At 39.1% G+C, this 16,534-nt stretch overlaps 1 protein-coding gene across 2 annotated transcripts in view; it reads left to right on the top strand.

The window, feature by feature from the left end:
* Nucleotides 1–7,968, top strand: part of TEC (tec protein tyrosine kinase) — a 32,912-nt gene extending 24,944 nt beyond the window's left edge. For both annotated transcript variants that reach the window (XM_009335158.1, XM_009335157.1), the window contains 10 exons: nucleotides 14–68; nucleotides 231–310; nucleotides 768–901; nucleotides 2,117–2,191; nucleotides 2,994–3,165; nucleotides 3,330–3,546; nucleotides 4,086–4,150; nucleotides 5,249–5,367; nucleotides 5,715–5,872; nucleotides 7,891–7,968. In XM_009335158.1, coding sequence (XP_009333433.1) covers nucleotides 14–68; nucleotides 231–310; nucleotides 768–901; nucleotides 2,117–2,191; nucleotides 2,994–3,165; nucleotides 3,330–3,546; nucleotides 4,086–4,150; nucleotides 5,249–5,367; nucleotides 5,715–5,872; nucleotides 7,891–7,968 — 1,153 coding nt within the window. The remainder of the gene's footprint in view (nucleotides 1–13; nucleotides 69–230; nucleotides 311–767; nucleotides 902–2,116; nucleotides 2,192–2,993; nucleotides 3,166–3,329; nucleotides 3,547–4,085; nucleotides 4,151–5,248; nucleotides 5,368–5,714; nucleotides 5,873–7,890) is intronic.
* The last annotated feature ends 8,566 nt before the right edge of the window (nucleotides 7,969–16,534 follow it).

The following is a 16,534-nucleotide window of genomic DNA, read 5'->3' on the forward strand; positions in this document are numbered from 1 at the left end:
TGTTGTGTTGCAGGTGGTACAGCAGAAACCTGAACAGAAGCAAAGCAGAGCAGCTCCTCAGAAACGAGGTGAGTACAGCAGCCTTGCAGTATTAACCATGAAATTTGTGTAAAGTAGCTTCTTTTATTAAAGCAAATGCTTATTTTGGCATGCACAAATCACAGAACAAGTAGAAGAGACATGCAGCTTAAAACAGCTTGTACAAAACTGTCAATGTGCTTGCATTTTAGGATAAAGAAGGTGGTTTTGTGGTGAGAGACTCGAGTCAGCCTGGCCTGTATACAGTTTCCCTTTATACAAAATTTGGAGGGTGAGTTTCTGTGGCTGCTCTGCACACCTTGTCTCATCCAAATCCATTTGCATCCGCCTCCAAATCCATGAGCTGGAGGAAAGCCCAGGAGGGAGCTCAACAAAGAAACGAGGGGTGCTGTGATAGGAAAGACGGGTGACTGAAATGAGCTTCTTGACTCCATGGTTAGGTCACATTTGCTTTAATCCAGAGTAGACCTGAACTGCCACTCAAAGAAGGTGGCCTTGCTTTCCCACCCCGTTTGGTCTCTTCCCTCCTGCCAGTCCAAGTGTTTGCATTGGTGTATGGTGAGCTGGGCTGGGGAGCTCACCGGGCTGGAAATTAACCTTTTATGGGTTAATCTTCAACTTGGCCTGAGCACTGAGATGAAGGCGAGTCACCAGTGCTCAGGATCTTTGATATTCAAGCTGTTCCTGAATCGTGAGACATATTATTGTTATTGTTGTTATTTTTCCAGAGAAGGTTCATCAGGAATAAGACACTACCATATAAAAGAAACAGTGACGTCACCGAAGCAGTACTACCTCGCAGAAAAACATCTCTTTAACTCCATTCCAGAAATAATTGAGTATCATAAACATAACGCAGCAGGTAGATGAATTGGATTTTTTTTTCTGTCACTTAAGGTTGATTTGAAAAGGAGTGTGAGGCATTTAGGGTTTTAATGAAAGTTCTAGGTTTTTGTAGATCCTTCTTTTTCAGGGAAGTCATGAGACACTGCATTTTCACATTTTTTCAATATAGGCAATCATTTGAAAGGTTTTATGTAAATATGTTCCTGTCCCCAGGGTAACAGAAGAACAGCTGTATCGAGTCAGGAAAAACCATTCATTTAGCTCCACATCCTGTCTCCATCAGCTGCCTGTAACCCACAGCAGATGGATAGGGATGGTACTACCCCAGAGTACTCTCCAGGCAGTAGCTTTTTACCTGCAGGTCACCACTGCTTAAAATGATCTGATCTTCCCATATAGCAAACAGATGAGGAGAACAGTAATGTGTTTGTTTAGGAAATCCCTAAAGATGAGTCTTTGTAAAGGTTAGACACTTCAGATCTATAGCTGATGCCGGTGTCCGCCCACTGTATGATGGGACAGGGAGAGTTTAGGAATTATGTTCAAGGCACAGATACTACTATAGTATTTCTTTCAAGTCCAGTCTGTGCATAAATTTCCCTCATGACCAATATTTTCCAGATGTTTATATCTAATTCAGATGACCTGGCATTTCCTGATATTCTGGAAAATATGCTCCAAAACATAACCCTGCTTTTCACTTATTATAACTGATTTTACTACTTGTTTTTTTAATTGCTTCATTGCTTTTACCTTATGGTGTATTGAGTTCTGACAAGATCTTAGGAGAATATTCAGCTAGCCTGCAGCATTTATTTTGTATATATAAAATCCCTGCATGAAACCGCTGGGATTTATATGTGTGAAACAGAAATGATCAAAAGTAACATTGAGAATATACATTTTAGATAATCTTTCTGATCTGAAGGGGGTTCTCAGCCTTTGTTGGTGCCAGCATAACTGTAAAGCACAAATATGTATGCATATATCTATATCCATCTCTCTTCAGTAAAGAAGCAGTGGCAAATTAGATGCAGTGAGTGCTCTAGTGTACCTCTTGTAGCCACTTTGAGTAGTCAAAACAATGCAATAGCAGAAAGTATGGTCAAAGCTGTATATAATAAGCTTATTGTTAATCAGTATTGCAGTTTGCAGCGAACAAGTGGCTGACTTGCTGCCTGGCACTATTTCAGAAGTAAGCTCTGTCTCTTGAATTATCTTTGAACCTCAGGTCTTGTTACCAGGCTGCGTTACCCAGTGACCCCAAAGAAGACAACAGCACCAACAACGGCAGGATTCAGCTATGGTAATTACACGTTATATTAATCTGCATGTAGCTTTTCTAATGATTTTATACATGTAATTTGCCACAATATTTTCTAAAAATTTTGAAAAGACCTAACTTTTTTTACTGTGATTGCCTACACTAACTTGTGCGGGGCCGAGTTGTACCGTGGAGACCCTTGCTCAGAGGATCGGCATGCAAAGGCATGACAGCTGGTGGCAGGTGTGTGATGCCAAGGGCAGCAGCGAGGAGAGGCAGAACGTGTTGCCGGTGCTCCAGGGCAATTTGGCATCTTCCTCCATGCTTTTGTGGACACCTTGAGCTCTGCCCAATTAAAGAGCTGTGCCTTTGGCTCCTTCATAAGCCTCCAGACTTCTGGCTCAACCTTGGCTCCTCTGATCTTTGTGGAGGGGTTAGGTGTTTGGTTTTTTTTTTTTAAAGAAAAATTGGAATAACCTGTTTTAAGCATGGCACATCAGGTGATGTGAGCAGCTGCTACGCACTAACACAACTTTCTATGATGGCAGCTTGTTGAAATCAAGTCTGATGATACCAGCATGTAATTACTGGCTTCAGGAAAGTTTAAGTTTTGCCTTCTGTGTTGCTCAGGAGCTGCCTAAAGGTTATGTCTAGCTAAAAGTTTGTTTGTTTTGTGATATATAGAAATGCTCCATTTTCAAGTTAATTCTAAGACGTTTTCTCCCTAAATTTCTCCCTGATTTGCTAGTAATCCAGCATTTCCATTTCCTCCTCCCTGTCACCTACCAGTTTAGTACATTCACTAGTACAGCAGTCATGGGCTCTCATTTGTTTTGTTTTATAGAGAAATGGGAAATTAATCCCTCAGAACTGACATTCATGAGAGAATTGGGGAGCGGTCTCTTTGGTGTGGTGCGCCTTGGGAAATGGAGGGCGCAGTATAAAGTGGCCATCAAGGCGATTCGGGAAGGTGCGATGTATGAAGAGGATTTCATTGAAGAAGCTAAAGTAATGATGTGAGTTGTGTGCTTGGCACTTTTATTGCCAGTTCTAGGCCTCTGATGCCGTTTACTGATTATAAATAAAACACTTCAGGCAGGTGGTATTTTTGCAGTTTTGTGGCGTGGAGAGCTAGCACTGCGTGGAGGAAGTAATAATGACATGATCTCAATCTTTTCAGGAAGCTAACACATCCTAAATTAGTTCAGCTGTATGGTGTGTGCACACAACAGAGGCCTATTTACATCGTGACAGAGTTCATGGAGCACGGCTGCCTTCTCAATTACCTGAGACAAAAACGGGGAGTTTTGAGTAAAGATGTCCTGCTCACTATGTGCCAAGATGTATGTGAGGGAATGGAGTACCTGGAGAGAAACAGCTTTATCCACAGAGACCTGGTAACATCCCATTAGGCAATACACTCTTCTCCAAAAACTTTATTTTTGAGCTTACCTATTCCTTTTTGAAACAGCCTGCTTGTAAATAACTGCTTTTGTTCCTGCAGAAAATTACAAGTAGTTGAAGTTGGCTCTTTAGGGTCTAATCAAGTCTCTAAAATTGCCCTGTACAGAAAACGATGAGAGGCTTCTCTCTCAAGAAAATGGAATACAATCTCTCTGAAATTTTTATGGAGAGTTAATAGCTATTTGCGCTGATATAAGAGCATATCTCTGTTCTGTATTGGTGCCATTTTCACCACTCGTTAATCCCTTGAGATGATAACTTTTGCTGGTGATTTTTTACAAAATGGTTTAGTTGTAAAAACAGTACTATCAAGAGCAAATGCACATGTACCTTTTATAATGAGAATACACCACTGAACTTGGTAAATTGGTGAACTTGCTAAGCAATGAGGACAAAGTCCTCATTAGACCATTGTAATTTGTCTGCAAGAGACTGCAAGTTTTCCATCCGAATCTAACCATTCTCTTTGCAGGCTGCCAGGAACTGCTTGGTGAGTGACTCAGGAGTGGTCAAAGTGTCAGATTTTGGAATGACAAGGTATGGCTGAGTGTGCAAGCACATCTGTGGGCATTTGGGAAAATTTACCTAACCCTTGTACTTAACCATAAGGCAACACGTGCCCAGCAAAATTACAGGCAAAAATTATCTTTTCTGACCTCTCTAGGGAAAAGCATCCTTTGGTTCCTTTTATTTCTAGTGTCTTTAAAGCTTGCTCATTCTGTGGTCGTGTGTTGATTTCATTACTCATTTTAATTCTGGGAAATCAAAACTAGACAGTTTATTCTCTAGAGAAGTAAGCGTTTCTAGTGCTTACCATGAGAGGCCTGGCTTTGAACTGACTCCGTGGTCTGACCGGTCTTCTACTAGCAACTTTCTGTAACATCTGTGAAGATCTTACAAATTTTAATCTTGTAGTGATGCAGGAGGCATATTAGAGCTTGTGCCTCGGACAGCAGAGCTTACGCTGCAGAGGTAATAGTCATTAGTCTGTATTTTGGTAAATAAATGATAGAAAGAGGCTGTTCAGTGAGTCTGGGGTCCTCTCGAGGTAGATGGTTCAGAGTTGCATCCCACTAGCCGAAGTGCTGGGAGGTGCTGAGACCCGGAGGGGGATTAATTTCCTGCCCTTGTTAGCACCCGCGGATGCTACATCAGGTGGGTGATGTGTGGGTGAGGCAGGGGGTGGAAAGCAGCACCTACAAGGAAGGCGTTAAAGCACCACGGCTTGACCATGCTGCTCTTGGCTTTTGCCACCTTTCTGTGCTACTGAGCTTGCACGTCCCCTGACACCTGAATTCAGACTGGCCAGTGAGAAACAGAGTAAGAAATTTATGCTTTTGCATCATTTTCTCTTGTAATACAGACATTTAACTTGCAGGTGGCCTAGACCTGTGTTGTATAACTAATGACCTCAGAGTCTTCTCTTGTGATTATAAGAAAAATGAACTGGGTCTTGACTGAAACCCTAGTACTGTGCCAGAGAACCTATTTTTATCGTGTGATGTTAACAGTCTTGGCCATTAGGTGGCAATATGAGCTTCTAATATTCAAATCCAAATCTAAATTATAATTTGCAGGCTTGGAGGCTGACTGAAGGAGATCATGTTTTTCTTTTTTCTTTTTTCTTTTTTTAAGGTATGTCCTTGATGATCAGTACACAAGCTCCTCAGGGGCTAAATTTCCTGTGAAATGGTGCCCCCCAGAGGTTTTTAATTATAGCCGATTCAGCAGCAAGTCAGATGTCTGGTCATTCGGTAAGATGTTCACTGTTGAAAGAAAGCACTATTTTTACATTTTATCAATAGCGGTTAAGCTCCAGTTATTGGGAAGGATTCAGACATCTGAGAAGAAGCTCAGAGAAACCATTTACCATGGTTTTATGCTTGCATGAAGTTCCACAGAGACCTTTAGAACTGTTATTTATTAAAACTCATGCTACTAGAATAAGGTGTTTTCAGCGATGACACATGTGAACACTTTCTAGAATATGGATCTCAAACTATTTATCTGTCAGAAATCCTGAGCCCAGGGCTCAAAATAAACATATATGTTTAAGAAGTTATTTGCTTCTTTTCTTAATGTTTATTTTCTTTTTTTTTAGGTGTTTTAATGTGGGAGGTATTTACGGAAGGAAAAATGCCCTTTGAAAAAAGCTCCAACTATGAAGTGGTAACAATGGTTAGCCAAGGACATCGTTTGTATCGGCCCAAACTAGCCTGTAAGCAGGTGTATGAAATGATGATGATGTGCTGGCAGGAGGTATATATATTGTTTTTGTCTTTGAATTGAAAAAAGGTCAATCTAGCAACAGCAATTAATCCCTATTGCAGCACTCTGACTGTATCCAGCTCTCTCAGCTATTCATGTGTTTATTGCTAAGACAAAGATCTCCCCCTGCTTTGCAAGTGAACTAGAGCTGTGATAAGAAAAAACACCGAGGAAATTTCTATGAACTAAACAGACTGTAGGATTAAGTATGCAAAGGCATTTAGTAACAAAATGAAATAATTGCTAAATCTGTGCTGGTCATGATTATATCTGTATACAAATATTGCTAGCAAAAAAAATTCAGTGAGAATGGCCCAGAGGTGAAGAATCTAATTTTATATTGCCTCAGTTTATTAATCGTTACAGAAACATGCCAGAATGACCAAAAGTATTTTTAAAGGAATACTTCAGTACCTGATTGTAAATTATATAGGAAATATAGATTAAGTTGCAGTTGAATCTAAATACGAATCCCAAGGTTTATAAAGAAAGATAAAAATGCACTGTACTATTAATCCGCCTAACCCAGAAAGATACTGACTGTACAATTTTCAGAGATCAAAGGGGCAGCAAACACAAATTTAATACCTTATCAACTAAATCAGTATAAAACAGGTTTTGTAGTATTAAAGAAGAAAGTCTCTAAGGATAGGTGCATTTAATGAGATGCCTCTAATTTTGAGAGAGCAATTGAGGAAACCCAAGAATGGAAAGAGCTATGTGACTTATTTCTAGTTAGTCTTTGCCACAGGGGGTGCTGGGGAAAAACTGTTCTTTTCCAGTAATAAAGATGACATACTGTCTGACGCTTGTCTTGGAGGAGAAGGTGCCGGAACAGAGAGCAATTAGTCATCAAACCAACTGGTGGAGATCTAAAACTTACAAACCAGTTGGTTTATGCAGCAAAAAATACATTAAAAACAACAGTGCCCTGGAGTGCTGCGGAATGACAAATATGTCTGTAGTTCAAAAAAATCTATTCACGGGAGCCAGGAAACTACAGATCATTAAATTTTATTTGTAGTTGGTAACCTGCTTGAAACGGTCATTAAAATGGAATAATAAATTACCTGAAAGATAATGATAAGTTATTTGTTAAATACATATTAATATTCAAAGAACATTATAGGATTTATATGAGCATCAATGAATTGATTAAGAATGTATTGATTTCATCAGGGGTTATTAACAATAAAATCTAAGCAGTCATCACGTGGGAGAGAAAGAACCTTTGCGAGTCACAAACAGGACACAAATAATGGCAAGATACTGTCACTTTGTCATAAAATATGATTAACTGTAGGTACCTCAGTCCTCATTTAATAAATTTATTAATGATTTGTAGAGGGCAGTGAATACTGAGGCTTCAAAATTCAGCAGGTGATACAAATCTAAAGAGGCTGATAAATGGAGGAAAAGTGCAAGTTACCCAGATATTCAGAAGATGCTAAATTAACTGCGTCAGCAGGGTCAGCGAAGAGACTACCTCAGTGTATTGCCAGAATTAAACAAAACAAACAGGATGTTATGGCACATAAGGAACTCTATGGAAAATAGAGTAGATGAAGGATGCCATTGCATAAGTCTATGGTGCAGTCTCATTTTGGAGTCCAAAAAATGATGTTGAAGTAAAAGAGGCTTCAGAGAATGACACTCAAAATTCTTAAGAGCATGAACTACTTGCGTAAAGAAAGATTGGAGCGATTCATTTGGGGAGGTGGGGATGGGGAAGAAAAATGAAAGTGTAGCACTGTGCAAAATAGTGAATTATTGAAAAGCATAGTCCAAAACCTATTTATGCTTTTCCAAAGCGTAAAAAAAAAAAAAAAGGTGATGCTTACTGAGATTAAGCGATACATCCAAAATCCACACAAGGAAATATTTTTGCATGTCACATCTAATGAAACAGTAAATTTGTTGCCACAGAATGATATCAAGACCAATAATTTATCAAAATCAACACAACTCTGTTGCTTTCTGATCACAGCTGTGCATGCTTTTATTTTTAGAAACCAGAGGGTCGCCCGACTTTTGAAGACTTGCTTCACACAATCATAGACATTGCAGAGGGTGAAGATTCTTTCTGAAAAAGAACAGCAGCAGAAGTACAGGAAAGAAGCCACTTTCCAGACATGTGGCTTCACCATTTCTTTTAAAAGGCTTGATTCTGTAGGCTGCTGGATGCTGCTAAACAGCGTGGGGAACCTGTAATATCTGATCCACTCCAGCACAAGGAGAGTTTTACATGATGTTGGGAAATGAGCACAGTATGTTCAGCAATACTAGCAGTCTCTCTTTTCTCTGAAAAGTCAGCATTGCATAGCTGGCAAGTTGAGCTCTTTATGGAGGAAGAGGGAGAATGTGGCCAAAGCCCAGGAGCCTAATTTGCATTTACTGGGTTGGGTTCATGTACATACAGTCCATGTTTCTGAGTTTCTCTTTACACAAGCAGTAGTAGTAGTAGTAGTGATTTGCATGCTTAAAAATTGGAGGTATCTATAAATGGCTATTTACTGACATTAGAATGTTTCCAGAGATTCTCCAGAAGCATTGTTTTTCTTGGTTGATGGGTGTTTTATGATGCATCAAGAACACAAAATGTGCCTCTTTCATTTGCACGTAGTAGGTTGTTAACAGCACAGTCTTCAGTTTAGTGTAACACTCAAAAAGCTTTGCTTCAGAACTGAGCTGTGATATGTCCCAAGCCATTCTAGGCCGTTTGGTCAACCAGAGACCTCTCACCGTTAGTCTTGATGTTACTTGTGAAATATAAGTCCAAGATTCAGCACAACTGGCTGTCAGTGTACCATAGTACCTTGTTTTGGATTAATTATAAAATAATTTATATGCTGTATGTATTGTAAATATATAAATTCCCTGCATTTATTTATATAAAGTGTGTTTTCCTCTTGAAATTTTCAAGCACATTTGTCCTACCTTCACTTACTTACCAACTTGATACATGGGGTTGTAAATGAAAGAAAGTACACTCTCAAGTGTGTTTAAGGAGGGCTCCTCTTTGTCTGTCATCTGTACGTACAGTGATCTAACCTTTCTGTTCTTAACAAAAATGTCATACTACATGTGTATGTAAATAAACTGAATGTTAACTATTGTTTGGAACCAACTAATGTGTTGCCAATAATTTACTGTCAGTGCATCATAAGCCAAACTCATTGTTCATGTGAATATGGTGTTACGATAGTCCATGTATGTGTGTATACACACTTTATACTGGATATATATATATAGTAGTATGAATATATATTTAAATGAATTTGGCCATGATGAAAAGTTCAGTGCAGAAATGCCTGAACTCTCTTTAGAAGTTCCATGCCCTTTCCCCTCTGCTAGAGGCTAATGTCTCCACAGCCTTGCTGAAGCCTGTTTCAATTAACCTGACTTTGTACCAGTGGACGTGAGGAGTATTTGCACTTCAGTTTTGCTGTAGCCACCTCCTGAGTAACTCTATTATGTTTTCTTTCTTTTGTTACTTGTGCTAAGTGTAATAGAAAATAGATTGCACAAAACTTCTTTAAAAAATTTTTTTGCAAGCGGGCAGAGAGGGCTATGGTACAGTGTATTTCCAAACAAGTTATTAAAGGTAACTATCGTTAGCTTAATACATTCTATCGTTGCTGCATTTGAGTATTTCTGTAATCAATTTTGGAGATGCTTTGTCTAAACCCTGATGTTCAAAAGGAGGAAGCTTCTTGTTTCTTGGAAGAAATGTTTTCCTTTTCTCATGCTATTCCATTGAAAAGTTACAAGCTGTCAGAAAAGATTTAAATTGCTATTTCCTTTTTCTTCATGACAAAATCTCAGAAGATGATCACAACTATGCAAACAAACCTGTCAAAGTGTTGAGTCCAAACCATTACCCAATCATTACCAACCACATGTATTGTTAAAGGGGAAAATCTAGGGTTTTCTACCTGTAGTAGAAAAAAGGAACATGGAAGATCTAAGGTAAGCTGAGCTCATCTTTCCTTCCCTAACTGCTCCTTTACACCCCAGTTTCTCAGTGGAGACACTGCAAAGTACGGCATTGCCAACACTTTCGACACTACGTCATGAGGAATTCTACAGTAGTAAGTAATGTCTCCCTTAAAACGCAAATGAAGCATAGGCAAATCAGGAGATCAATAGTTTCCAATGAACCTTAAGCCTGTTTCTATACAATAATTATATATTTATTATTAATTTATATGATAAAACACACACTAACTGCTGACTTTTGGCGGCAGTTTACTCATTGAGGTGGGTGCTTTGAATTTGCCACCTTTGCCTGCCTCTTCCTAGAACCTGAGGATAACTTCTGTGTACCTGCCATTGGGTTTGATACTTACTTAGGATGCCAGGAACTGTGAGGCACCTAGTTTTTAGATAAAAGCATTTTTGTAGTTGAATGTAGCCTTAGATGGTTAATTTTGAAAAGGATCAGAACCCCTCTGGAGGCAGCTGTCTTGCTGACTCTCCCGATGTCTTTAAAGGCAGGTTGAAATACTGCACCATCATTTCTTCTGGATGAGCTCACTCATCCTTAAGCAACTTCAGTCCTTCTTCCCCTTTTTATTATAACTGAATTTTTTCAAATGTTGTGGTCAAAAATTCATCTGAACAGAACCAAATGCTGTGATTTACATCTGCTGTATTTTTTCCTTTTTTTTTTTAAAGAAATACTTAGCCCTACTGATTACAGTTTAATAGTTTTTTCTGTAAAATGTGTGTTTGATACTAGAAAGCAGATGCTTCTTTCACCTTTTTTTTTTTTTAACAGATGTGAGATTAGTATCTAGTCTGTTTGGGGCTTGGTTTTTTTTTTTTAAAGGTAAGTAGGCGGGGTCAAGCAGTATTTGTGATTTACCATGTTTCGTATCAGAGCAAAGAGCTCAACTAGGGCTGTTTTACTGGCACAACTGACGAAGAGAGGTTTGCATTTTTAATTGAATATAAGCGGACAATCAGACATGATTCTTTCTACCTGTAAGTAAACTGGGCCGCATATTTTCATCTTGCAGTTTTGTTTTGTGCAGCAGCAGTGTACTTAGCAAATAAGCTATTTAATTATTGCCATAAAAATACCAACCAGCTTTCTCTTGCACTGCCTAGGTGATCTCTGTTCAGACTGCTTGTCTTGACTTTCAAAATTACTGCACAAATATGAATCCATTGTATGATAGATTCAGCAGAGCAACTACTTTTACATACAGATAGGGAGATATTCCCATATGCTGTCATTGCAAGCATGTACAGCATAGGCATGAATAAAAAGTTTGGTAGAACTAGAGCTGTCTTTCTTCCAGAGTAGAATTAACTCACAGGAAAGACTAAGTCTCAGCTTGCACATGTGAAAAGCTGAAAGCTTGTCTCTTAGAGTATTTTTAGAAGCAAACTATACTGTGGTTTTCTACTAGATTATTGATTTTCTAGTACTGTTGAAAACTGACAGACGTACCACATCAGGAGGCATACCGTGTGTTACAGTAAAGATTTGGGTTTGATGGGTGAAGCTGAGCTTGTAGTGTTGAACACAGTTAACCTGCTGCAAGAGCAAGAACTTTGTGCAAAACATGCTAGAAGGGTGCAAGTCTTAGACATGGACTACAGCACTTTCAAAATTAGTAGTGCTTTGAGAAACACCGAATCGGAAAAAGAAACTTAAGCCAAGAAACCCATGAAATAATAAAATTATAAAATGCAAATTATAATAAGTAATCTCTAACTTGTTGCTTGTATCTTTGATACTACTTCCCCAAGGCTGCAGATTAGAGTGAGTTATAACTGAAGATAGGAGGAAGATTGCACACATAAAGATGTGTGAATTGGCCACCTATACACACAATATGATCAACCCAAAGCATACTGCTGGGCGTTGTGGGACTTTATAAGGAGAGCTACTAGCAGCAATGGACCTTCTCAAAGGACTTGTGTGTTTTCACTCTCCCTTCTCTGTTTTCATGGGACTATCTTTCAGCTTCTCAAGCACTCTGTTTTCAGGCCTCTAAATTGTTTATCAAAATGTCAGCTGCAAATTTTTAGGCTGTGTGTTTGTCAAGCTAACTTCAACACCGGTTTCCTGGTATTTCCACTTCATCCACATGCTTCTGTTGCCGTGATATCTTTTCTTGTTTCAAAACTGTGCATGCTAAAAGGTCTGATTTTGGGCATCAGAATTCAATAGGCTGTCATGGCTCTGTGCTAGTGTTGGGATTCCTATTTGTTAACCTGTCACCAGGGATAATATGACAGTTAAAAACAAATGTCTTCCTCCTAATATAGTCATTTCCAGAAAGAAGACAACATGAGCAGTGAAATGGAATATGTTTTTTTGTTCCTATGTTAAATTATTTCTGGAATTGGCTGAACTTTGTCTGAGGTTGCAGGCTTTCATCAGAAATTGGAGAAATTAAATTCTCCACACAATTGAAGAAGGAAAATTCGGCAAATCCTAGATTCAACAGCTCAAATACTCATCTTGTTTGATTTAAAGTTAGGTTTTAAGCTATTGACTTTAATTGCTCTGTGATGACTTACCCTGAGGATCAAAACCAAATGTGTTTTGGTAGCTTATGTTTTGATAAAACTCCTGGAAATGTGGGCTTGAGAGGTCTAGTGGGGCTTTGGATGCTGGAGAAACCTTCCTTCCTGTGGATTTAAAGGAAGCAAGATTTGACCACTTTTTCTGGAAGTTTTGGGAAAATTTTTGGTTATGTAGGAAAGAGAGAAATTGGGCCTGAAAATAATGATAAGGTCCGTAAGTACTTTATTTTAAGAGACTTCAAAAAATAATTTACTGTTAAAAATTATGGGATAGTTCTTTCTGTTAGCCTGTATTTCTTTCCTGTGTCCTGTCCAAGCAGCCTGTCATTCATAATATGGTAAATGTTATAGGGGTCTCTGTTCTCTTCAAAATATGGAATCCAAAATGTGATTTCCTTGCTGAAGCACGACTCTCACTGATACCATCACTGATTGAAGAGTTCACAAATTAAAAATTAACGTGGTTACTTGAGTTAGGGACCAGGGGGTCAAGGCTTGCTAATACATATGTGACTCTAACACCCTTTGACAAATCCAGAGTGTTTTGCTTAAGGAAAGGTCCTTGGTCCAAAATTGAAGGAAATCAGATAGAATAGTTCCATTTATTTCAGTAATTTGAGTTAGGGTGTAGCAGAAAGAAAAATCAAAAGAAATATTTAAAACAATAAGTAAATTCTGAAAATCTATTTTCAAGTTGTTATTTGCATTTTAAAAGATAGCAATTTTTCTGCATTAAAATGCAGGGGTTTAAAAATTATTATTATTATTATTTCTTAGTTTGTCTGATGGCTGCTGAATAGAAGAAAAGAGAAAGGAAGGAAGAGCCCGAGTCACAGGAGGGCGGGTGTAGCTGTGAGAAACTTCAGGCAGGAAGCGCAGGCTTCCGGCAGCGCTGCCGTGAGCATTGCTGTGGCACCTGGAGGCAGCCCTCAGTGTAAACATCTTCCGCGGCCGCTGGCAGAAGGTCAAAATGCAAGCCAGTTTAATCAAATTATTCAGTGTATCGAAGCTTTCACCATTTGCAGCGTTGGCCAAGTCTTTTTAAAACAGCATTGCAGAGCAGCTTTGGGCCTCTCTATAGTGAGTTAGGAACTCAAAAAACATGATTTTAATCAAGGGGAGAAAAAGTGTTGTGCACGAAGCTTACCAGTGACTAGGGAGGATGTAAAATGCATAGATCAATACACAGGTCTTTGCCTGAGATGCTGAAATTCCAATCCATCAGGTCAAAACTTCCTGACTTAATTCAATTTAATTAAAGCAGGACTTAGCTCCACAGAACTGAAGGCCTTTCTCTGTCTATGTTCCTTGATGACATTTCCCAGCAGACCAGACAAATTTCCAAACAGAAATTAGCGGTTTGCACTGCTATAATTTATGCTCTTATTAATTTCTACGGAGTTAATTCCACAAGTGCTCTAGGAGTAATGCATGGACAAAAGAATTTCAGAAGCGATGAGGTTGCCGAGAACAGATGCGTAAAGACAGGTTTGTTTTCAAAGAGCTGGAAATGCTCTTCTTTAGGATGATAAATGCCTGCTGGATTGATAGGTTGTGATTTGACACTTAAAATACTCCAATAAGGAGAATGAGGAGAAGCAAACTTTGCAGAACTGTGCAAAGTTTGTGCTGCTCCTCAGGACCCAGCAATTCAGTTCAGCATGGGCTTATCTGGCCCATGGCCTCAGTCTAATCTGAGCCTTCGCTTTTCGCCTGCAGAACTTGGTCATATTTTGTGATCTTTAATTGGTCAGATACTCTAGCCTTGGAAAAATCGCTCACCAAATGAAGCACAAGTCCCAGGAAGCACTGTAATTAAAGCTTTAACCTATACCTTTTCTGTGGTTTTAGGGACAGGACAAGAGACCAAATATTTAATATCATATATGCTTGGGATGTTTTAAAAACATCATATACATTCATTTATTGCTAATTGCTTTTAGCACAGTAAAGGGGGGGGGGGACAAACACGAAAAGCATCCATTAACAGAGCAAGTCTGAAATGTACTGAAGGCAAAAAGGATTCCTGAGCTTACACTATAAATTTATTCAAATCGCTGGGTTCATAAAGAAAAGCAAGACAGAATTACATGTCCATAACGTCAGTCTGAACTCCTTGCTTTCATGCTAACAGCCAAATCTTTAAAATCTTATCAGAAGATCGTTCTTAGATCACATTGAAACTCTGCAGTGCTGCTTCTAAATATTTCTGATAAGCGTTCTATAAGGAGAGCAAGTTGTCTAATGAGGAATAATATATTTAATTAGACTAGATGGTTTAATCAGAAGAAGTAGACAAGCTTTCAAATGTCATGTTCCTTTTGGTACATCACTAAATACTTTATAAACATTGATTAAACTTCATGGCACTGGCTGAAGTAAAAGAAACCCAAGACTTCTTTTCACCCATGGTGTTCACTGTTCATGAAACACAGAAGCGATTATAAAAATAAATGGGAACCTAACACAGTCTAGGTCAGGGGACAAACACAATTCCTTCCTAAGATATTTGGGAAGGTTTGGCAAATAGCATGTAATTTTAAACAACCCTTTTTCTAATGAAATTGCCATAACTTCCTCTAAAAGACAGTACCTGCAAGACCACACTGTCATGCAATTAGTGCTTCCAAGGCACGAATTAATACTGCTTTAGAGACACTCACTCCTTAACACCATGACACTACTTTACTCAAATTTATGGGTTTTTTTGGGGAACAAAAAAGCAATGGTAATAAACCAGAGATAATTCCCAGCTGACTTTTAAAAAGTGATTTTCATTCCAAGCTTGTTCTTACCTAGAACATTAATAATCTCAACCCTGTAGTAAAACAATGCTAGAGACCACGTTCAGGCAAACTTCAGCTGCTATAATTTTAAACAGCTGAGGGACAGTTTAATGTACACTGGAAAATTATGCAGCAAATAAATTGCATTGCCCATATCTTTTCAGTCTGGTTTCTTTAAAGAAAATTGTCTGTGTCAGGTGGCTTGGGTACTTGTAATTGCTGCATTTGCATAGCCGTCAGTGGAAACTTTTATCAAACAGTTGATACTGTCTTCTGATTAACGTAGGCTCGCCAGCTTCCCACATGATAGGTTCTTCACAGGATGCAACAGTCTAAGGGAAATTGCCCCACGACTTTCAAGATAAATACTCTAACCAAAACACATATGAGACAGGTCTCTTCCAGCTAAGGACTAGTTTTGGTCTTATCTTTCTGACATCTGACATTCTCCTTTCTTTTATTAGTGCAAGATTTGCTAAATTAGGTACCTTCATAGAGAAAATAATTACATTTTCATTGTGTAGAAAGGTTGCTTAATGTTTTGAGTGCTAGGATGCATACTGTCGGCACACTTGGCTGAAACATTGGTAACAGGCATTGGCAAAAAGTCTTACAGAACACCAGAAGGGACATCCTATTTATTCCAGGCTGGATTAAGTCATTAGGCTCAACAAGCCAAAAACTCCATGAGAGAAGAACAAATAAAGTGGAAGACACTGGTGGGAGAAAGACATACCTTGTGAAAGATAAAACTACAAAATACTGACACCTCGGATATTCTATTTCAAGTAACTTTCTGAGTCCTCTTTTTGTACTATGACCTCTGTGGCAGAGAAAACTTAGGACTCACTCATTGGAGCAGGATATAAATTTTATTTTCTGTCAGTGCAGCTGAATATGACTGGAGCCTTGTCTCTGCATGCCTGGCTCTCATGCTTCCTAAGAGACCATGCATTGCACCTGAGAGCCTGAGCCTGGCCCGCTGGTGCTGCTGCCCTCCCACCTGCCCACCAGCGATGCGTGTTGGTGAGATGGTTCAGGGAGCTGACCCAGCAGAGAGCGAGTCCTCACTGGTTTAGCATCCCGCCTCGCTCCGTTGGAGATGAGATGAGCAGCAGTGCAGAGGGAAAGGGGACGGGACCATAGCTGCCACGGCTTGGCTTAAACTGCCATCGAAACACAAGTTGGGGAAAGTAGGTCTCAGCCTGAGTGGAAGTGGACCAGAGCGGATATCAACCATTTATTTACCTCGTTCAAATCTTCTTAATGCCTTCCGACCTATTTAATATCATATCCTCTCTGCGGCTCATACAAGACATACTAG

This window comes from Pygoscelis adeliae, unplaced genomic scaffold (assembly GCF_000699105.1).
Source record: "Pygoscelis adeliae isolate BGI_AS28 unplaced genomic scaffold, ASM69910v1 Scaffold21, whole genome shotgun sequence".
Taxonomy (NCBI): domain Eukaryota; kingdom Metazoa; phylum Chordata; class Aves; order Sphenisciformes; family Spheniscidae; genus Pygoscelis; species Pygoscelis adeliae.